Source organism: Phyllobates terribilis, unplaced genomic scaffold (genome assembly GCF_046119375.1).
Source record: "Phyllobates terribilis strain yellow unplaced genomic scaffold, ASM4611937v1 Scaffold_2__4_contigs__length_985480577, whole genome shotgun sequence".
In the NCBI taxonomy this organism is placed as follows: domain Eukaryota; kingdom Metazoa; phylum Chordata; class Amphibia; order Anura; family Dendrobatidae; genus Phyllobates; species Phyllobates terribilis.
Window position 1 is genome coordinate 513681499 of NW_027362762.1, and position 25055 is coordinate 513706553.

General features: G+C 43.9%; 1 protein-coding gene across 4 annotated transcripts in view; it reads right to left on the reverse strand.

The window, feature by feature from the left end:
* SH3D21 (SH3 domain containing 21) overlaps positions 1-25055 on the reverse strand; it is a 129174-nt gene that overhangs the window by 4289 nt on the left and 99830 nt on the right. For 3 of the 4 annotated variants that reach the window (XR_012287174.1, XM_073665910.1, XM_073665909.1), the window contains exons 16-19: positions 16551-16666; positions 13278-13343; positions 9570-9748; positions 5513-5576 (exon numbers count right to left, since the gene is read on the reverse strand). Coding sequence is in view for 3 of the 4 variants with exons in the window: in XM_073665910.1 (XP_073522011.1) it covers positions 5513-5576; positions 9570-9748; positions 13278-13343; positions 16551-16666 (425 nt within the window). In the remaining variant the exon portion in view is untranslated. The remainder of the gene's footprint in view (positions 1-5512; positions 5577-9569; positions 9749-13277; positions 13344-16550; positions 16667-25055) is intronic. The other variant, XM_073665911.1, reaches the window with a different exon arrangement.

The window sequence follows — 25055 nt, forward strand, 5'->3', positions numbered from 1 at the left end:
CCTCATCCCTATCCTGGTATGCATGGCATCCCTCACCCCCAATCCTGGTATGCATGGCACCCCTCACCCCCAATCCTGCTATGCATGGCACCCCTCACCCCCAATCCTGCTATGCATGGCACCCCTCACCCCCAATCCTGGTATGCATAGTACCCCTCACACCCAATCCTGGTATGCATGGCACCCCTCACCACTAATCCTGGTATGCATGGCACCCCTCACCCCCAATCCTGGTATGCATAGTACCCCTCACCCCTAATCCTGGTATGCATGGCACCCCTCACCCCCAATCCTGGTATGCATGGCACCCCTCATCTCCAATCCTGGTATGCATGGTACCCCTCATTCCAAATCTGGTATACATGGCACCCCTCATCCCAATCCTGGTATGCATGGCACCCCTCATCCCCCAATCCTGGTATGTATGGTACCCAATCCCTCATCCCGGTGTGCATGGCTTCCTCATCCCCCAATCCTGGTATGCATGGCACTCCATATTCCTATTCTGGTATACATGATACCCCTCATCCCTATTCTGGTATGCATGGTACTCCTCATCCTGGTATGCATGGCACCTCATTCATCATCCTGGTATGCATGATACCCCGCATTCCTATCCTGGTATGCATGGTATCCCTCATCCCTATTCTGGTATGCATGGCACCCCTCACCCCCCAATCCTGGTATGCATGGCACCCCATCCCTCATCCAGGTATGCATAGTACCCCACATCCCTATTCTGATATGTATGGTACCCCTCATCCTGGTATACATGGCACCTCTCATCCCAATTCTGGTATGTATGGCCTCCTCATCCCTCAATCCTGGTATGTATGGCACTCCATCCCAATCCTGGTATACATGGTACCCCCTCACCCCTATCCTGGTATGCATGGTACCCCTCATCCCTATTCTGGTATGCATGGTACCCCTCATCCTGGTATGCATGGCACCCCATCCCTCATCCTGGTATGCATGGCACCCCATTCCTCATCCTGGTATGCATGGTGCCCCACATCCCTATTCTGATATGTATGGTAACCCTCATCCTGGTATACATGGCACCCCTCATCCCAATTCTGGAATGTATGGTACCTCTTACCCCCCAATCCTGGTATGCATGGTCCCCTCACTCCCCAATCCTGGTATGCACGGTCCCCCCCTCACTCCCTAATCCTGGTATGCATGGTCCCCTCCTCAACCCCCAGTCCTGGTATGCATGGTACCCTTCATCCCTATCCTGGTATGCATGGCTTCCTCATCCCCAATCCTGGTATGCATGGTATCCCTCAACCCCAATCCTGGTATGCATGGCACTTCTCATCCCTATCCTGGTATGTATGGTACCCCTCATCCTGGTATGCATGGCACCCCATCCCTCATCCTGGTATGCATGGTACCCCGCATCCCTATCCTGGTATGTATGGTTGGTACCCCTCATCCTGGTAGGCATGGCACCCCATCCCTCATCCTGGTATGCATGGTACCCCGAATCCTTATTCTGGTATGTATGGTACCCCTTATCCTGTTATACATGGCACCCCTCATCCCAATTCTGGTATGTATGGGCTCCTCATCCCTCAATCCTGGTATGCATGGAACTCTTCATCCCCCAATCCTGATATGCATGGCACCTCATATTCCTATTCTGGTATGCATGGTACCCCTCATCCCTATTCTGGTATGCATGGTACCCTTCATCCTGGTATGCATGGCACCCCATCCATCATCGTGGTATGCATGGTACCCCGCATTCCTATCCTGGTATGCATGGTACCCCTCATCCCTATTCTGGTATGCATGGCAGCCCTCACCCCCCAATCCTAATATGCATGGTCCCCTCACCCTCCAATCCTGGTATGCATGGTCCCCCCCGTCACCCCCCCAATCCTGGCATGCATGGTCTCCCCGCATCCCTCAATCCTGGTATGCATGGTACCGCTCATCCCTATCCTAGTATGCATGGTCCCCTCAACCCCAATCCTGGTATGCATGGTATCCCCTCATCCCTATCCTGGTATGCATGGCACCCCTCACCCCCCATCCTGGTATGCATGGTCCCCTCTCCCCGGCAATCTTGGTATGCATGGCACCCCTCCTCCCTATCCTGGTATGCAAGGTACCCCCTCATCCCAATCCTTGCATGCATGGTACCCTCTCATCCCTATCCTGGTATGCATGGTCCCCTCACCCCGCAAATCCTGGTATTCATGGTACCCCCTCATCTCTATCCTGGTATGTATGGTACCCCCTCACCTCCCAATCCTATGTATGGTACCCCCTCACCTCCCATTCCTGGTAAGCATGGTCCCCTCACCCCTCAATCCTGGTATGCATGGTACCCCTCATTCCTATTCTGGTATGTATGGTACCCCTCATCCCCAATCCTAGTATGAATGGCACCCCTCACCCACCAATCCTGGTATGTATGGTCCCCCCTCACCCTCAATCCTGGTATGCATGGTACCCCTCATTCCTATTCTGGTATGTATGGTACCCCTCATCCCCAATGCTGATATGCATGGCACCCCTCACCCCCAATCCTGGTATGCATGGTACCACTCATCCCTATCCTGTTATGCATGGTCCCCTCACCCCCCAATCCTGGTATGCATGGTACCCTCTCATCCCTATCCTGGTATGCATGGCACCCCTCACCCCCCAATCCTGGTATGCATGGTCCCTTCACCCCCCAATCCTGGTATGCATGGCACCTCTCATCCCTATCCTGGTATGCATAGTACCCCCTCATCCCAATCCAGGTATGCATGGTCCCCTCACCCCCCAATCCTGGTACTCATGGTACCCCCTTATCCCTATCCTTGTATGTATGGTACCCCCTCACCTCCCAATACTATGTATGGTACCCCATCACCTCCCATTCCTGGTGCGCATGGTCCCCACACCCCCCAATCCTGGTATGCATGGGTCTTTCACCCCCCAATCCTGGTATGCATGGTCCCCTCACCCCTCAATCCTGGTATGCATGGTACCCCTCATTCCTATTCTGGTATGTTTGGTACCCTTCATCCCCAATCCTGGTATGCATGGCACCCCTCACCCCCAATCCTGGTATGCAAGGCACCCCTCACCCTCCCATCCTGGTATTCATGGTCCCCCTGTCAGCCCCCAATCCTGGTATGCATGGTTCCCCCTCACCCCCCAATCCTGGTATGCATGGTACCGCTCATCGCTATCCTAGTATGCATGGTCCCTTCACCCCCCAATCCTGGTATGCATGGTATCCCCTCATCCCTATCCTGGTATGCATGGCACCCCACACCCCCCAATCCTGGTATGCATGGTCCCCTCACCCCCCAATCCTGGTATGCATGGCACCCCTCTTCCCTATCCTGGTATGCAAGGTACCCAATCATCCCAATCCTGGTATGCATGGTCCTCTCATCCCCATCCGGGTATGCATGGTCCCCTCACCCCTCAATCCTGGTATTCATGGTACCCCTTCATCCCTATCCTGGTATGTATGATACCCCCTCACTTCCCAATCCTATGTATGGTACCCCTCACCTCCCATTCCTGGTACGCATGGTCCCCTCACCCCCAATCCTGGTATGCATGGTACCCCTCATCCCTATTCTGGTATGTATGGTACCCCTCATCCCCAATCCTGGTATGCATGGCACCCCTCACCCCCCAATCCTAGTATGCATGGCACCACTCACCCACCAATCCTGGTATGTATGGTACCCCTCATCCCCAATGTTGGTATGCATGGCACCCCTCACCCCCAATCCTGGAATGCATGGTCCCCCTCTCACCCCCTATCCTGGTATGCATGGTCCCCTCACCCCCCAATCCTGGCATGCATGGTACCCCTTCATCCCTATCCTGGTATGCATGGCACCCCCCAATCGTGGTATGCATGGTCCCCTCACCCCCCAATCCTGGTATGCATGGTACCCCCTCATCCCAATCCTAGTATGCATGGTACCCTCTCATCGCTATCCTGGTATGCATGGTCCCCTCACCCCCCAATCCTGGTATTCATGGTACCCCCTCATCCCTATCCTGGTATGTATGGTACCCCCTCACCTCCCAATCCTATGTATGGTACCCCCTCACCTCCAATTCCTGGTACACATGGTCCCCTCACCCCCCAATCCTGGTATGCATGGGCCCCTCACCCCCCAATCCTGGTATGCATGGTACCCTTCATCCCTATTCTGGTATGTATGGTACCCCTCATCCCCAATCCTGGTATGAATGGCACACCTCACACACCAATCCTGGTATGCATGGTACCGCTCACCCACCAATCCTGGTATGTATGGTCCCCCTCATCCCCAATCCTGGTATGCATTGTCCCCCCCTCACCCCAATCCTGGTATGCATGGTACCCCCTCATCCCTGTCCTGGTATGCATGGCACCCCTCACCCCCCAATTCTGGTATGCATGGTCCCTTCACCCCTCAATCCTGGTATGCATACCACCCCTCATCCCAATCCTGGTATGCATGGTCCCCCCAATCCTGGTATTCATGGTACCCCCTCATCCCTATCCTGGTATGTATGGTACCCCTTCACCTCCCAATCCTATGTATGGTACCCCCTCACCTCTCATTCCTGATACGCATGGTCCCCTCACCCCCCAATCCTGGTATGCATGGGCCTCTCACCCCCCCAATCCTGGTATGCATGGTCCCCTCACCCCTCAATCCTGGTATGCATGGTATCCTTCATCCCTATTCTGGAATGTATGGCACCCCTCACCCACCAATCCTGGTATGTATGGTACCCCTCATCCCAAATGCAATGCTGGTATGCATGGCACCCCTCACCCCCAATCCTGGTACGCATGGCACCACTCAACCCCAATCCTGGTATATATGGCACCCCTCATCCCTATCACGATGCACACATACAAAATAAATAAACACTTAAACTCACCTTTCTTCCCTGTGCTCCAGCGCTGTGTCCCGTTCTGCCGGAGGCCGGGGGATAAGTGTGGCGCCGGTGTACGCGCGTGCCCATACCGCGCTGTCCGGCACCATTTTGCTGAAGACAGACTGCAAATGTGTCTTCAGTAAAATGGCGCCAGATAGCGCTATGCGCATGCGCCGACCCGGCGCCTCACTCCTGCCCCGGTCTCCGGCGAGAAGAGAGATGCCGCAGCAATGCTCCTCTCGGTCAGGTAAGTATGTAAGTATGGCGCCGGACATCGCGGTATGTGTTCAGTGTCTACGCATACCACGATCTCCGGCGCCATACACTCCTCTTACCTGTAACAGCTCCAAGCGTTCTTCTGTCTGTCGCGCTTGCGCAGTCTATAAAGGCTTCAGACAGAGGGACGCTTGTAGCATTATATTATAGATTCTCTCCAAGAAGCATTTCTAAGTAGAAAAAGGTTGCTCTTGGTAGTACCATGCACAAACAATGGCTATGAATCCATAATATGGATCCATAATAACTCGATGTGCTGCAGTGCAGGGTCTATGTGAATGCATTATACAGATCAACCATCACTATGTCTTATCTATGTTTTCCCACATACCTGCAATGCTAAGCGTTTCACTCTCTCTTGACTCATTTCTGATCTAATTTCTTGTATATCGGTCCTGCAGTAATAATAAAAAAGACCAAAATGCAAAATTGTGAATGTAAGGATACTAAGAATAACTAGTACACGTCTAACCTTAATATATACATTTATAAATTACTATCTTGCTAGTTGTGCTAATATTTTTTTGGTATTAGTGTGTCTGCCCATGTGGTAGTGCGCCAAGAACCAGATGGCAAAACTGCACTTGGTTTTACTGCATGTTCTGGCTGTTTTGTAGTTTTGACCCATATGGTTTTCACTGATGAAGCACATTGAATCCATGTGTATATCATGTAAACATTACGTGGTTGAGAACCGCATTGCAAAACCTTAGCAATTCTTCGTAAAACTGAGTGCCACACAGTTCTTAACAAGCATTGTACACTGTTACTTGAAAATTTGGGAGCCTTTCAGAATTGTTTATATTTCAGCATGAATTTGACCCCAAACACTATCAGATTTTCATATAAGTCCTAAAAACAAAGAAAAAAAATGAGATAAAAATATTACACTTTGTCATTTTTTTAAATTAGGAATATTATCCAATATCACATACTTGTGATTAGCAAAAGTATGTGAACCTTTTCTCTCAGTACCTATCGTGACCTCCTTATGCAGCAATAACTGCATCTACATCTTTCTGCCAATTGTTGATTAGTCCTGCACATCGACTTTTAGCCCATTCCTTTCTACAAAACAGCTTAATTTCCATGATATTGGTGGGTTTTCTCCCATGAACTTCTCGCTTCAGGTCCTTCTACAACATTTCTATAGGTTTCTATAAGTTCGGGATTTTGACTTGGCTATTACAAAACTTTAACCTTATTATTATTTAACCATTCTTTTGTAGAACAAATTGTGTGCTTTGGGTCATTGTCTTGCTGCATGACCCATGTTCTCTTGTGATTCAGCTCATCAACAGATATCCTGACATTTTCCCTTGGAATTTGCTGGTATAATTCAGAATTCCTTGGTCGACCAATGATGGCAAGCTGTCTGGGCCAACATAATTCACAGATGATATGGGGTTATCATTCTACAATGCAATGTTTGTCTTTCTCAAAGCATTATGCTTCTCATTTAAACCAAAAGTTCTATTTTAGTATCGTTCGTAACAAAACATTGTTCCAGTTGTCATTTGGCTTGTTTAGGTGATCTTTATCAAACTGCAGATAGGCAGCAATGGTCTTTATGGAGAGCAGTGGTTTTCTCCTTGCAGTCCTTTTATGTACACCATTGTTATTCAGTGTCCTCCTTGTTAAAAAACAATGTGGGAGAGGCCTTTAATTTCTTAGTGGCTACCTTGGGAATCTATGTAACCTTGTGGACTATTATTGTTTTGGGGTGATATTTGTTTGTTGACCCATCCTCGGGAGAGTAATAATGATCTTGAATTTCCACCAGTGGTACAAAAGCTGTCTAACTGTGGATTGGTGGAGACCAAACTCTTTTGAATTGGTTTTGCAACCCATTCCGGCTTAATTAGCATCAACAACTCTTTTTTTGAGATCTTCAGAAATCTCCTTTGTATGTGCTTTGATACACTTCCACAAATATGTCTTGTGAAGACTTTGATAGATCCTTGTTAGTTAAAAAAATAGGTAGCCCACTCTCAACTGATTGCCATCCCATTGATTAAAAATGCCAGATTTTAACTTACTTCTTATTTGCTAATCCTAAAGATTCACATACATTTGCTACTCCCAGACGTGATGTTGGGTCATTTTCCTCATTTGAACACATTCTAATATTTCTATTTTATAAGGTTATCTTTACCTATCTTTAGGACTTGTGTTAAAATCTGATGCAGTTTTAAGTCAAATTTATGCAGAAATATGGACAAGTTTGAATAGTTCCCAAACTCCATTAAATTTCTTAGTATATTAAGGTGGGTGTCATGTTCACCAGATCCTAGGACGGCGTGCTATCTTTGGGGTCGACTTCACCTAAAGACTCCTTCAGATGAGCATATTATATGGATATGTAGTTGACGCGCCCCCTGGGCCGTGGGGTACCCGGTGCCGGGCCGGTAGATGCCGGGGGATGTCACAGTGGCGGTGACCCAGTCCGTGACCCAGGGCGGTCATTCAATAGGGAATTATTTACAGGGGAATTATGTACAATGTTCGTGACGCCACCTGTGGTATGCAGCTAAAGGGAGCTGCCGCTGCGGAGCAGGTCCTCTGGTGCTGATGTTAGTGCAGCAAAGCTGGTGTGGCTCTCCACAGGTAGAGCTTAGCTCCAGGGCAGTGTAGAAGTAATAGGTGATGCTGGGCATTGTAGTGCGGGGGCGATGGCGCAGATTATAATTACAGAGGCAGGGGGGTGCAGTCCTCAGGGTCTTTACTCACAGTTATTACAGTCCAAGTTACAGGTACCAGTGTAACTTCCCTCGTCGTGCTGCGCTAACTCAGGGAGGGGTTCAGTCCACCCTCAGGTATCTCCGGAGTACTTAACGGGACCCCCTTCTGCGTCCTTTCTCTGGCCGTCTCCCTGCACCTCACACCAAGTGTCCCAATCCGGTACCTGCGGGCCTTGTTGGGCGACGTCTGTTCCGTCCCCTGGGTCCTCTATAGCTACCTTCTTGGTGAGACTGATAGGGACTGTTGGCTGCAGGACTTGAAATACTGCAGCCTCCGGTTTCTAGTTGAGTCATAAAGTTCTCTGCTAGTTGAGGGATCGGTCCCCTTTGTGTGGCCTGACCCCTCCACCTCCCGGTAGATTCGGGCGTACGGGTGGCCTACAGCACTGCCCGTACCCCTGGGGTCCCTTCTTCCGTTCCTGGAGCCCTTCCTGCTCCCTCTCCTCTTTCTTCAGTCCTGGGCCTCTCCTCAGGCCCTCTGCCTGAGCAGAGCTCCTGCAGAGCCCTGCTCCACTCTTCTCACTGTAGACTGTTCTCTCTCTCTCCTCAGACTGAACTGAACTGAACTCTCAAGATGGCTTCTCTATTTATACCTTCCTCTCATGTGCTCCCCTTAGCTACTTCCTCCACCCACACCCACTACATAGCCCCTCCCACAGCTAGGGACTCGGGACTGTGCTCTCCCTTAGGAGCAATCTCGCCCTACCCCCACTGCGGGTATGTGTTGGATGCAGGTGTTAGGGTCCCGAGCTGTACTCCTTCCTTACCTGAGAGTGAGATACAACACCTCTGGGTGAGATGCATACCTCTGTGGCGACCGAACCCTCAGGGGCGCCACATAGTAAAGATAGCAAGGCAAGCACCACCAAAAGTATAATTAAACATAACAGAAGAAAGGTAAAGATATAACCAGGGCTCCTGTCATAATATATACAACCAGGAGTTATATAATGTCAGTATGTATCAAAAGAGATAAAGAAGAAAAGCATCTAAAATAATAATATAGTGCAATATAGCATAATATCTCTGCCAAACCAATACAATAGCATACAATCAAAATAAGTATAAACCAAGATAGAACAATCTATAATGCATTTATACTAAACTGCTAAAGTGATTTAGTGTACATGTCAAATAGCAACCCCATAAGATGAGGCATGTGAAAAAATGTATCACATGAAACAGACAACCAATATTTGTCAAATGAGACATAAAAGACGGAGGCAAAGCAAATATGTGGGTGATAATAAGACAAACACCCTGCACAGATAAATGTAATGGACTTGATAATCCATGATGTACAATAAGATCATATAGAACCTGTGACAGTCATAAGGTTAGGATAGAGACCAGACCCCACGCATATCGTCACACATGTGAGGCTTCCTCGTGGCCACTAGTCAGTGCTACGTGCTATTAGCTACCAGGAAACTTTTTTCTATGCCTAAGCCAACTTAGCTGGTGGCACCGGCCGTGGTCTTGAGCGAGCGGCAGGACCTATGTAGACACTTTGACTACATTAAAGTGTAAGCAACAAGATGTACAGGATCTGATACTGCTTGATGCATAATTTGTAACATATAAAAAGGATATGTGAAATACATACAAGCAGTATAGAACAGATAGAAATACAGCGTGATCACTTACAATTGCTTATTTTTAAGTATCTCCATCATAAGTTTAAGTGATCTGATTTCTTCCATAAGCTCCTCCACTTGAACACTCTGTACAAGCTCAGGGCTCTTCTTGGACGTAACAGAAGCTGAATTAGTATTTGGACTGATCTTTGCGGTTTGACTAGGCGTGGTAGAAAACCTTGGAGTATTCTAGGAAAGCAACAGAAAATGCCACTTTAATCATTGGCTACGCCATCTCCCCAGGCATTAAATGTAAAGATCAAGGTACATACCATATTCTTCTACATTTCAGTTTGAGGATTACATTTGCCTCTAAACATACCGGTTTGCAAATTTCTTAGGTTCAGATTACAGTTCATTGAGAATTCATGCAGACGCCAGTGAATCATGTATGTTTTCTGGGCTTTTCACAGATAGAACATGTACCCATTATAAAATATGGTGCTATTCACATGTCTGTGTTGTTTTGAAGAGCGTGAGTCCACAAAAATATCATGGAGACATGCCCATTTTTGATCGGAGTCACGGACCAAAATTAACAATAAAAGAGTATGGGTCCGCAAAAATCACAGATGCCATCAGTGTGTTGTCCGTGATTAACACTGTAATAGGAGAATTTTTGAACTTTATTTTTTTCCGAAAAAAATTACTGGTGAAACACTGATGAACATAGGATCCATAAAATGGTGAAAGTTGCACTATTCTCCTATCTCAGTAATGGGAAAGTCTGTCTTCACTGAATACAGATTTTACCTCAGAATTGATAATTTTGATAATGGCTGATCAATTCTGGCAGAGAAAGAAGCAGATTTCTTACAACGTTGCTTATTTTCATGTGTACTAATGATTTATGACATAAAATTTAAAACAACGGTTATGCTTTAAGTGGTTCATGCAGTTTAATTTTGTACATCTTTAGACCGTCTAGTGAAAGTTTACACCATCTATTATTTGAATTACTTTCTACCAGAAACCTTTTTTCTGTTCTGATTCCTTAGCGTACATAAGTTGACGTTCCCATAATGAATTTTTGATGCTGCGTATTTTAGCTGCACAAAAATCTCAGTGTTTTACAGTTCCATCAAAATGCATGGGATTTATAGAAGTGTCATTCCAACTGTGCTTTAGTTTTTACGCAGCGTAATCTGACCTGCGGTGCCATTTCTAATTGAAGGTTTGCTAAGCTTTATATACGGATTTTCCCCATAGACTTGTATCAGATGCAGAAAATCCGCAGGCAAAAACATATAGGTGTTATTAGTCCGTTTTCGCTGTGGAAATACACTAAAAACACATGTAGTCCGCACAATAAAGCTTTGTCAAAGCCAAATACCAGGAAGTTTAAAAAAAAAAAGACTTTAATACAGTCATGGCCAAAAGTATTGAGAATGAGACAAATAGCAATTTTTCCAAAGTTTACTGCTTCATTTTTGGTAATGGCAATTTGCATATACTCCTGAATGTCAAAGAGTGATCAGCTTAACAGCAATTACTGTACTTGCAAAGTCAATATTTGCCCAGAACTTTAACCCCCAAAACACATTTCAACATCATTGCAGTCCTGCCTTAAAAGGAGCAGCTAACATCGTTTTAGTGATTGATCCATTAACACAGGTGTGGGTGTTGATGAGGACAGGGCTGGCGATCAATCAGTCATGATTAAGTAAGAATGACATCACTGGACACTTTAAAAGGAGGCTGGTTCTTGGTATCATCGTTTCTCTTCAGTTAACCATGGTTATCTCTAAAGAAACACGTGCAGCCATCATTGCACTGCACAAAAATGGCCTAACAGGGAAGAGTATCGCAGCTACAAAGATTGCACCTCAGTCAACAATCTATCGCATCATCAAGAACTTCAAGGAGAGAGCTTCCATTGTTGTCAAAAAGGCTCCAGGGCGCCCAAGAAAGACCAGCAAGCGCCTAGAACGTATCTTAAAACTGTTTTAGCTGCGGGATCAGACTACCAGCAGTGCCGAGCTTGCTCAGGAATGGCAGCAGGCTGGTGTGAGTGCTTCTGCACGCACTGTGAGGCGGAGACTCTTTGAGCAAGGGCTGGTTTCAAGGAGGGCAGCAAAGAAGCCACTTCTCTCCAGAAAAAACATCAGGGACCGACTGATATTCTGCAAAAGGTACAGGGAGTGGACTGCTGAGGACTGGGGCAAAGTCATTTTCTCTGATGAATCCCCTTTTCGATTGTTTGGGACATCTGGAAAACAGCTTATTCGGAGAAGAAGAGGTGAGCGCTACCACCAGTCTTGTCTCATGCCAACTGTAAAGTATCCTGAAACCATTCATGTGTGGGGTTGCTTCTCAGCCAAGGGAATCGGCTCACTCACAGTCTTGCCTAAAAACACAGCCATGAATTAAGAATGGTACCAGAATGTCCTCCAAGAGCAACTTCTCCCAACCGTCCAAGAGCAGTTTGGCGCCCAACAATGCCTTTTCCAGCATGATGGAGCAACTTGCCATAAAGCAAAGGTGATAACTGAATGGCTCATGGAACAAAACATAGAGATTTTGGGTCCATGGCCTGGAAACTCCCCAGATCTTAATCCCATTGAGAACTTGTGGTCAATCATCAAGAGACGGGTGGACAAGCAAAAACCAACAAATTCTGGCAAAATGCAAGCATTGATTATGCAAGAATGGACTGCTATCAGTCAGGATTTGGTCCAAAAGTTGATTGAGAGCAGGGAGAATTACAGAGGTCTTGAAGAAGAAGGGGCAACACTGCAAATATTGACTTGCTGCATTAACTCATTCTAACTGTCAATATAACCTATTGGTACTCATAATATGATTGCAATTATATTTCTGTATGTGATAAAAACATCAGACAAACACTAATAAAAACCAGAGGCCAGCAGATCATGTGAAAATATAATTTTGGTGTCATTCTCAAAACTTTTGACCATGACTGTACATGACATACCAAAAAAAGACAAAAACCACAGAGTCAAAAATGCGACAAAAACACAAGTGAAAAAAACGCACTAATTCAGCTAATAATAGTAGAAATCCTGCAGAAAATCAAGAACTCATCAAATGCTCACATAGCACTTTTTTCACGTGGTTCACTTTTAATCTTTTTTTTTTCTGCATCACGTATAAAACATAGATTTTCAATCCTTATGATCATGTTGACAATGATTGTTTTGCCCCTCAGAAGATGCCACCTATCCATTATGTGACACAATTTTTAATTGTCTTGTTTCTATCAGTAATTGTGTGATATTCTGGAATATGAATTATAAATGCCATAAAAGTGTGATCAGTCGTAGTAGCCAGAAGACAAGGGCTATATTTGGTTCCAGGGCACTAATGCAGTATCGGTTCCATGGCCCTCCACCTACCATGTGTCATTTATAATGCAGGTGTTTTCCTATGTGGTCGAAGATGTGGGGGTATTCAGCTTTTACTGTATCTAACATTCATTTTCAGGGGTTAATCAGGCATGTGTGATGACTTTTTAACTTCCAGTGTCAACCTCATTTTTTGGATCAGCAGACGACTCTAGATGACATGCCGTAAGACAAAGTGTGGGAAAACCCCTCTAAGGTGAAGGAAATATGTTTGCTATTTTTGTGGGAAAAAGATGAAACTTTCCCTGCAGCATATGAACCTGACAGGTGTAATCTTACACACCTTAGGGCTGTATCACCTGTATGTGCTTTATATAGAAGAGATGCAGATGGGAGAAGATAAAAATGCATACCTTAGTTGTGGGACTTTTTACGTGGGAATTCACTTGATCTTCATCTTTATTGCTAACAGACTCATTCTACGATTAGAATAAGAGAAGCAACAAGCTAAGTAAAGTGCGCTGAGTCATACGTAATGACAGGTGACGAATGCATAGGAATTATTCTTTAATTGTGAACCTGAAATGAACTTGTTTAGACACACACCCAACACAAAGCAGACGTGCACCTTTGAACATTGTTTTACAGTTGACATATATAACTTAAGGGAGATTGACAGAAATTCTTGCCCAAATGTGTGCAGCTTGAAATCCAGCTAGGCTTCATTACAGAAAGCGATGTTTCCTTCTGAAATGCTGTATTATTTCGGAGAATAAATAGCTTAATAATTTTTAAAAAAAAGGTCAAACACAGGGAGAAGACTATGTGGGCAGGTCCCCTCTGCCTCTCTCCGCTCAGCTTGGTGTGATTGACAGTTCTACCCTTATATGCAAGTAGAGAGATAGCTGTCAATCAAGCTGAGTCAGACGGAGAGAAGCGCAAGAGAGCTACTCAATGGGCTCTTCTCCCTGCACACAGCTTGTGTTTTAAGCTATGTTTTGTATGTGGCATTTCAGAATAAAATGTAGCTTTCTGTAATAAAGGAGCCTAGGTGGATTCCTCACTATCCAAAGCAGCTGAAAGGTTCCCTTCAATCAATATAATTATTTAGTAATTTAGAAAATGTTTACCATGTACTGCCAAGGCCAAGTTCAGATGGGCACAATATGACCACAAATGGGGACATGACTGGCTCTAGGTGCACCTTCATGGCTCATTCATCCATTTTTTAAACGGGTGCAGGAGCTCCCTTCACATTGGATACATTATTTTAGTCCATAAAACAGACCCAAGTTGTGCATGTTGTGATTTTTTTTTCTTTTTCAAACAAACTTTAAGTCTGCATTAAAAATTGGCCATGTGCACTGGCAGTCTGGCTAAAATGGGTCCATGTGTGATCCATGGCACATACAGACAGTACACGGACCAATTATGCGTTCATCTGAGCAAGCTCTTACTTACAATTTTTTAAATGAGTCAATAATTGCTTTTGCAATTCTTCAAGCCCCAGAGCTGAGATCAAAAAACATTGGCATAACGATCGCAGTCACAGGGGGCGCGACCGCAACCAGGATTGTGCTGGAGGGGGCCTGCCGATGCCAGCGGCTATTTCAGCTGGATGTGCAATTGAGGACACACATTCAGCTGAAATGTATTGCGCCACAGAGACAAGCAATGGGTCCAGGATGGGGGATATATATACTAGGAAGGGGCCCAAGATGAGGGACATATACAGTATACCAGGAAGTAATCCAGGATTGGGGCCAAATATACTAGGATGGGGGACATATATACCAGAAAAGGGCCTAGGATGGGGGACATATATACCAGGAAGGGGCCAAGGATGTGTGGCGCCCCTGAGGGTTCGGTCGCCACAGGGGTACTGCATCTCTTCAATGAGGTGTGGTATCTCCTCTCCGAGGTAAGGATGGAGTGCCTTTCAGGACCCCACCTCTGCATTCAACACTACACCTCTCCCACCTGTAGGGGGGGCTGACATGCACCAGGGTGCTGCCCCAGCCGGGATAAGACGAGATGGGGGAACCAAAGATAAGGGGAACCATGTAGTGGGTGAGGGTGGAGGACACACTTAGAGGTTACACTTGCTAATTCATATTTAATAAACGGCCATCATTGGTCTTGGGGGTCTTTGATTGTGATCTTCATCACTGAACGTGGCTTTCTGTGTGAACCTGCAGTTGATGGGGACACGGTCCTCGTGCTCTGGCCTTGAGGCGAGGAGCGGGCGGGAGCTAACGGTTGTCTCTACCCGGTCAAGGTCCATACCTAAGAAGGTCTGGAGGGGAGTAGAGGAGAAAAGCTCCACAGGCAAAAGGATCCCAGGAGGATGCAGACGGAGCGGCAAACACCACCTGTCCTCACTATTCTGGCCTAGCCAGAGGGATTCCTGCTGCAAAAGGGGTACCGGCCCCCGATATCTGACTCTGTCACTTCAAGTCTTAGTTGGAGAAGCCCGGAGGCTCAGTGGATCCCAACGGGTAACGAACGAAGCGGAGTCGCCACTCATACCCTTGTTCTGTGCATAGTCCAGAGGGAGACCCGGCCTTTCCACACACACACGGACAGGATAAGACCTAGTGGGACATTCTGGGAACACCTGGGTGCTTGGGGTCCTAAATAGCGCACCTGAATTATCCGGAGTGTACTGAACCCTTTCCTGGTGGCCGCAGCGCACCGTGAAGAGCAGGGAGAAGCCTTGCAGCTGTGCATACTACCGTGAGTAAAGCTTGGAAGACTACCCCTATGGCCTCCAGTCCTTTATTGAAGCGCAACACTGCACTACACCGCACCTCATTTCCCACTACTACTCCCATCCTCCTCCTGTCCTTTCCTCTGCCCTGAGGCCCTGCTCCGCCTGTGGGGAGTAGTACCATCTTCTGCTGCCACTACATCCCGCCTCAGAGGACTGAACGCAGCACTGGTGGAAGATCACCAGAAACCACAGGTGGCATAGTCGTTAATAACCACTCATCCATCCTGAAGCCTATATTTTTGGTGTGTGCGCCCTGGGCACGGACCAGGCCAAGGCCGCGACAAAATCCCCTCTCCCTTTTTCCACTGGCCCGCCGTCCGAGTACACCTTTTCCCAGGGAGGGCTGACGCTACCTGAGTAGTGGGTCACACAGATGAGGGACACATAGACCAGGATGGGGGACATATATACCAGGAAGGGGCTAAGGATGGGGGATATATATACCAGCAAGAGGCCTAGAATGGGGGTATTAGTGCAGGATGGGAACATTGGTACATAATGCGGGGGTGGGGCAACACGTATATCCTTCTAGGATTTAAAATGCTACAAGAGCCCATACATCTGATCAACATGTGGGGGGCCGCCCAGATCCAAATTTTGCACCAGGGCCCATTGGATTCTAGTTACGCCACTGTATAAAACTATTCATTATTGGTCTAATGTTCACAGTAAGCCTGGAACATGGAATCTGTGATGGATAGCCTTTACAACAGTCATTGCTTGGTATTCTGATCTGGTCAATCTAATAAATTGTTAAGGATTTGACTGACCGTTTCTATAAGCAAAAGTCAGAATTGTGAATGCAGCTCCAGAATATAATGCAAGCTGTCACTGGGGATCACAAGATAAATAATAACAGACAAGCGTAACAGTAAGCAAACATTCTCCTATAAAAAGTAAAAGCAAGGCTTACCCCTGAGGAGGCAAACTTATTCTTTGGTAGACGTTTTCCCTGCATCTTTGGTCTGTCTGCTGTGGGATGTGCCAACTTTACTGACGAAACTTTCATTCCATCCAGAGTTGAACTATCTGCATTATTTAAGAAAAAAATAATCTAATCTGAAATGAATCTTTAGACAAATTATTAAAGAGAAATAACGTGCATTACCATTTTTTAAATGTTCCTTCACATACTTTCAGTAGATAAAAATGGTTGTTAGAACTAAAGTATTTTCACACAAATAACAGAAAAAAATCCAGTGGTTAGGCGATACAGGTTTGATTAGTAGGGGTGTGATTGCTGAAAATCCCACTGACCTTTAGAAGAGAAACAACTGGACTATTTGGAACCAGCTAAGCACATCTACCCACTAGGGTATATCATCAATTTAACATTCATTACTTATTGTGTTGATAGGTGATAAATCGTATGTTACATACACGCCACCTAAGTTCATATAGGGGCGAGACCGGTTACATAAATTCGTTGGAATCCTGGGGGAACCGTTACTTAGGGCGACCATAGGCTGAAGCTTCTCTCAGGCACACGATAGATTTAGTTGATGACCAGACACATCTGACAAGAGTCTTCATAAACGGTAGAACAGTAACATTTAATGAGGCACGGCCAGTGCAATGCAAATGTCTCTTTGAGCAACAGGCTCCAGTAATAACAGTACAGTCTCCTTTGCAGCACAGCAGTACACAGTCTAGTATCCAGTAGCACAGTTTTAATGCATACACAACCACAGGCTTTTCCTTCACAAGGACTCAATAGTACACAGCATTCTTTATCCTGCATGGAGATATAGGGGGGGAAGGGTGTGATGAGGGAGATGATCTCTATGACAAGATTCCTTCCAGTCCTTATCTTTCTGGCCGATAATACTCCACACTGTTAGCTCAGGGAGTCTAACTGACCTTTGGTTAGCTTCCCTCCTGACCTGAATTCTGTTCCCTTGCCTTCTGTGAGATACAGATCATAAGCCACCTTTCTTTTTGGCTCTGGCCAGACAGTAAACAACTTCCCCACAATTCCCCTGGGGCTCTACTTAAACACTCCCCTTCTCCTGTGACTGTGTTAACGCCTCTAGTTGCTGGATGCTTCTGGAGCACAACACTTCCTGTCTCCTGTGCTTGTGTTACTTCTAATAGTTGCTGGATGCTTTTAAAGCATGTCACACTTTGCAATAGCACTACTTATGCATGTCACACATACTTTTAGGAAGTAACCCTAATTTCACTGTTGAGGTAAGAAATCCATTGGTGACTGCAGTGTTCCCTTATTTTTACTGGTAGGTACAGGAAAACGAAAAGCATGCTTTACAGATTGAGGACTAAAATAATTAGTTTTAATAACCCAGTTTCTTAGACTCCTGATATAGTAAAAAGGGGAAAGAGTGATATTATGGTTAACTGCATCAATACTTTAATTTTTATATAATCAGTGGTGTTAGACTTTAAAGCTAATCTGTCACCAGACGTCACAATAAAACTGCATTCAATGTTAAATAGCTCTCTTAGACCTGATGATGCCAATGTGCTTACTAAAATGAGAATTTTTGAGTGAAACTACAACGTAAGAGAGTTCATGAGTCCAAGTGTATTCAGTCTCTGCCCACCCAGACTAACTTACAGTCTCAGCTTGTAGGGATCAGTGTGAGATCTCAGCAGCAGGAGGGGACACTGAGGAGCTGTCAATAAAGTTAGTTGGGCAGAGATTGAGTTACACTTTCCTATAAGATTATATAGCTACTAGCTATTGAACCCGCTCTACGCCCGGGTGGTGAGCATTTATATTGGTATATGGCCTCCATCTTGTCATGTGCTGTTTTCATCCTGCGCCCTAATCTTGTCATGTGCTGCTCCCATTCTGCGCCCCCATCTTGTCATGTGGTGCTCCCATCCTGCGCCCCCATCCTGTCATGTGGTGCTCCCATCCTGCGCCCCCATCTTGTCATGTGGTGCTCCCATCCTGCGCCCCCATCTTGTCATGTGGTGCTCCCATCCTGCGCCCCCATCCTGTCATGTGGTGCTCCCATCCTGCGCCCCCATTCTGTCATGTGCTGCTGCCATCCTGCTCCCCCATCCTGGTGTGTGCTGCTCCCATCCTGCGCCCCCATTCTGTCATGTGATGCTCCCATCCTATTCAGTAGAAAGTGGCTGGATTGCTTTGCTGACGTATTATATATATATTCAGTAGAAAGTGGCTGGATTGCTCTGCTGACGTATTATATATATATATATATATATATATATATATATATATATATATATATATATATATATATATATTTATATATGTATATATATATTCAGTATAAAGTGGCTGGATTGCTCCGCTGACGTATCATATTTATATATTCAGTAGAAAGTGGCTGGATTGCTCCGCTGACGTATTATATATTTATATTCAGTAGAAAGTGGCAGGATTGCTTTGCTGACGTATTATATATTTATATTCAGTAGAAAGTGGCTGGATTGCTTTGCTGACGTATTATATATATATTCAGTAGAAAGTGTCTGGATTGCTCTGCTGACGTATTATATATATATATATATATATATATATATTTATATATATATATATATTCAGTATAAAGTGGCTGGATTGCTCCGCTGACGTATTATATTTATATATTCAGTAGAAAGTGGCTGGATTGCTCCGCTGACGTATCATATTTATATATTCAGTAGAAAGTGGCTGGATTGCTCCGCTGACGTATTATATATTTATATTCAGTAGAAAGTGGCAGGATTGCTCCACTGACGTATTATATATTTATATTCAGTAGAAAGTGTCTGGATTGCTCCGCTGACGTATTTTGTGTGGGATTGCTCCGCTGACGTTTTTTGTGCGGGATTGCTCCGCTGACGTTTTTTGTGCGGGATTGCTCCGCTGACATAATTTGTGCAGAATTGGTCTCCTAACGTATTTTATATATATATTCAGTAGAAAGTGGCTGGATTGCTCCGCTGACGTATTTTGTGCGAGATTGTTCCACTGACGAATTTTGTGCGGGATTGCTCCCCTGACGTTTTTTGTGTGGGATTGTTCCGCTGACGTCTTTTGTGCGGGATTGCTCCGCTGACATAATTTGTGCAGAATTGCTTTGCTGACGTATTATATATATATATATATATATATATATATATATATATATATTCAGTATAAAGTGGCTGGATTGCTCCGCTGACGTATTATATTTATATATTCAGTAGAAAGTGGCTGGATTGCTCCGCTGACGTATTATATTTATAAATTCAGTAGAAAGTGGCTGGATTGCTCCGCTGACGTATTATATATTTATATTCAGTAGAAAGTGGCTGGATTGCTCCACTGACGTATTATATATTTATATTCAGTAGAAAGTGGCTGGATTGCTCTGCTGACGTATTATATATATATATATATATATATATATTCAGTATAAAGTGGCTGGATTGCTCCGCTGACGTATTATATTTATATATTCAGTAGAAAGTGGCTGGATTGCTCCGCTGACGTATTATATATTTATATTCAGTAGAAAGTGGCAGGATTGCTCCACTGACGTATTATATATTTATATTCAGTAGAAAGTGTCTGGATTGCTCCGCTGATGTATTTTGTGCGGGATTGCTCCGCTGACGTATTTTGTGCGGGATTGCTCCACTGACGTATTTTGTGCGGGATTGCTCCGCTTACATATTTTGTGCCGGATTGCTCTCCTAACGTATTTTATATATATATTCAGTAGAAAGTGTCTGGATTGCTCCGCTGATGTATTTTGTGTGGGATTGCTCCCCTGACGTTTTTTGTGTGGGATTGCTCCGCTGACGTTTTTTGTGCGGGATTGCTCCGCTGACATAATTTGTGCAGAATTGCTCTCCTAACGTATTTTATATATATATTCAGTAGAAAGTGGCTGGATTGCTCCGCTGACGTATTTTGTGCGAGATTGTTCCACTGACGAATTTTGTGCGGGATTGCTCCCCTGACGTTTTTTGTGTGGGATTGCTCCGCTGACGTCTTTTGTGCGGGATTGCTCCGCTGACATAATTTGTGCAGAATTGCTTTGCTGACGTATTATATATATATTCAGAAGAAAGTGGCTGGATTGCTCTGCTGACGTATTATATATATATATATATATATATATATATATATATATATATATTTATATATGTATATATATATTCAGTATAAAGTGGCTGGATTGCTCCGCTGACGTATTATATTTATATATTCAGTAGAAAGTGGCTGGATTGCTCCGCTGACGTATTATATATTTATATTCAGTAGAAAGTGGCAGGATTGCTTTGCTGACGTATTATATATTTATATTCAGTAGAAAGTGGCTGGATTGCTTTGCTGACGTATTATATATATATTCAGTAGAAAGTGGCTGGATTGCTCTGCTGACGTATTATATATTTATATTCAGTAGAAAGTGGCAGGATTGCTCCACTGACGTATTATATATTTATATTCAGTAGAAAGTGTCTGGATTGCTCCGCTGATGTATTTTGTGCGGGATTGCTCCACTGACGTATTTTGTGCGGGATTGCTCCGCTTACATATTTTGTGCCGGATTGCTCTCCTAGCGTATTTTATATATATATTCAGTAGAAAGTGTCTGGATTGCTCCGCTGACGTATTCTGTGTGGGATTGCTCCGCTGACGTTTTTTGTGCGGGATTGCTCCGCTGACATAATTTGTGCAGAATTGCTCTCCTAACGTATTTTATATATATATTCAGTAGAAAGTGGCTGGATTGCTCCGCTGACGTATTTTGTGCGAGATTGTTCCACTGACGAATTTTGTGCGGGATTGCTCCCCTGATGTTTTTTGTGTGGGATTGCTCCGCTGACGTCTTTTGTGCGGGATTGCTCCGCTGACATAATTTGTGCAGAATTGCTTTGCTGACGTATTATATATATATTCAGAACAAAGTGGCAGGATTGCTCTGCTGACGTATTATATATATATATATATATATATATATATATATATATTCAGTATAAAGTGGCTGGATTGCTCCGCTGACGTATTATATTTATATATTCAGTAGAAAGTGGCTGGATTGCTCCGCTGACGTATTATATTTATAAATTCAGTAGAAAGTGGCTGGATTGCTCCGCTGACGTATTATATATTTATATTCAGTAGAAAGTGGCTGGATTGCTCTGCTGACGTATTATATATTTATATTCAGTAGAAAGTGGCTGGATTGCTCTGCTGACGTATTATATATATATATATATATATATATATATATATATATATATATTCAGTATAAAGTGGCTGGATTGCTCCGCTGACGTATTATATTTATATATTCAGTAGAAAGTGGCTGGATTGCTCCGCTGACGTATTATATATTTATATTCAGTAGAAAGTGGCAGGATTGCTCCACTGACGTATTATATATTTATATTCAGTAGAAAGTGTCTGGATTGCTCCGCTGATGTATTTTGTGCGGGATTGCTCCGCTGACGTATTTTGTGCGGGATTGCTCCACTGACGTATTTTGTGCGGGATTGCTCCGCTTACATATTTTGTGCCGGATTGCTCTCCTAACGTATTTTATATATATATTCAGTAGAAAGTGTCTGGATTGCTCCGCTGACGTATTTTGTGTGGGATTGCTCCCCTGACGTTTTTTGTGTGGGATTGCTCCGCTGACGTTTTTTGTGCGGGATTGCTCCGCTGACATAATTTGTGCAGAATTGCTCTCCTAACGTATTTTATATATATATTCAGTAGAAAGTGGCTGGATTGCTCCGCTGACGTATTATATATTTATATTCAGTAGAAAGTGGCTGGATTGCTCCACTGACGTATTATATATTTATATTCAGTAGAAAGTGGCTGGATTGCTCTGCTGACGTATTATATATATATATATATATATATATATTCAGTATAAAGTGGCTGGATTGCTCCGCTGACGTATTATATTTATATATTCAGTAGAAAGTGGCTGGATTGCTCCGCTGACGTATTATATATTTATATTCAGTAGAAAGTGGCAGGATTGCTCCACTGACGTATTATATATTTATATTCAGTAGAAAGTGTCTGGATTGCTCCGCTGATGTATTTTGTGCGGGATTGCTCCGCTGACGTATTTTGTGCGGGATTGCTCCACTGACGTATTTTGTGCGGGATTGCTCCGCTTACATATTTTGTGCCGGATTGCTCTCCTAACGTATTTTATATATATATTCAGTAGAAAGTGTCTGGATTGCTCCGCTGATGTATTTTGTGTGGGATTGCTCCCCTGACGTTTTTTGTGTGGGATTGCTCCGCTGACGTTTTTTGTGCGGGATTGCTCCGCTGACATAATTTGTGCAGAATTGCTCTCCTAACGTATTTTATATATATATTCAGTAGAAAGTGGCTGGATTGCTCCGCTGACGTATTTTGTGCGAGATTGTTCCACTGACGAATTTTGTGCGGGATTGCTCCCCTGACGTTTTTTGTGTGGGATTGCTCCGCTGACGTCTTTTGTGCGGGATTGCTCCGCTGACATAATTTGTGCAGAATTGCTTTGCTGACGTATTATATATATATTCAGAAGAAAGTGGCTGGATTGCTCTGCTGACGTATTATATATATATATATATATATATATATATATATATATATATATATATATATTTATATATGTATATATATATTCAGTATAAAGTGGCTGGATTGCTCCGCTGACGTATTATATTTATATATTCAGTAGAAAGTGGCTGGATTGCTCCGCTGACGTATTATATATTTATATTCAGTAGAAAGTGGCAGGATTGCTTTGCTGACGTATTATATATTTATATTCAGTAGAAAGTGGCTGGATTGCTTTGCTGACGTATTATATATATATTCAGTAGAAAGTGGCTGGATTGCTCTGCTGACGTATTATATATTTATATTCAGTAGAAAGTGGCAGGATTGCTCCACTGACGTATTATATATTTATATTCAGTAGAAAGTGTCTGGATTGCTCCGCTGATGTATTTTGTGCGGGATTGCTCCACTGACGTATTTTGTGCGGGATTGCTCCGCTTACATATTTTGTGCCGGATTGCTCTCCTAGCGTATTTTATATATATATTCAGTAGAAAGTGTCTGGATTGCTCCGCTGACGTATTCTGTGTGGGATTGCTCCGCTGACGTTTTTTGTGCGGGATTGCTCCGCTGACATAATTTGTGCAGAATTGCTCTCCTAACGTATTTTATATATATATTCAGTAGAAAGTGGCTGGATTGCTCCGCTGACGTATTTTGTGCGAGATTGTTCCACTGACGAATTTTGTGCGGGATTGCTCCCCTGACGTTTTTTGTGTGGGATTGCTCCGCTGACGTCTTTTGTGCGGGATTGCTCCGCTGACATAATTTGTGCAGAATTGCTTTGCTGACGTATTATATATATATTCAGAACAAAGTGGCAGGATTGCTCTGCTGACGTATTATATATATATATATATATATATATATATATATATATATTCAGTATAAAGTGGCTGGATTGCTCCGCTGACGTATTATATTTATATATTCAGTAGAAAGTGGCTGGATTGCTCCGCTGACGTATTATATTTATAAATTCAGTAGAAAGTGGCTGGATTGCTCCGCTGACGTATTATATATTTATATTCAGTAGAAAGTGGCTGGATTGCTCTGCTGACGTATTATATATTTATATTCAGTAGAAAGTGGCTGGATTGCTCTGCTGACGTATTATATATATATATATATATATATATATATATATATATATATATTCAGTATAAAGTGGCTGGATTGCTCCGCTGACGTATTATATTTATATATTCAGTAGAAAGTGGCTGGATTGCTCCGCTGACGTATTATATATTTATATTCAGTAGAAAGTGGCAGGATTGCTCCACTGACGTATTATATATTTATATTCAGTAGAAAGTGTCTGGATTGCTCCGCTGATGTATTTTGTGCGGGATTGCTCCGCTGACGTATTTTGTGCGGGATTGCTCCACTGACGTATTTTGTGCGGGATTGCTCCGCTTACATATTTTGTGCCGGATTGCTCTCCTAACGTATTTTATATATATATTCAGTAGAAAGTGTCTGGATTGCTCCGCTGACGTATTTTGTGTGGGATTGCTCCCCTGACGTTTTTTGTGTGGGATTGCTCCGCTGACGTTTTTTGTGCGGGATTGCTCCGCTGACATAATTTGTGCAGAATTGCTCTCCTAACGTATTTTATATATATATTCAGTAGAAAGTGGCTGGATTGCTCCGCTGACGTATTATATATTTATATTCAGTAGAAAGTGGCTGGATTGCTCCACTGACGTATTATATATTTATATTCAGTAGAAAGTGGCTGGATTGCTCTGCTGACGTATTATATATATATATATATATATATATTCATATTCAGTATAAAGTGGCTGGATTGCTCCGCTGACGTATTATATTTATATATTCAGTAGAAAGTGGCTGGATTGCTCCGCTGACGTA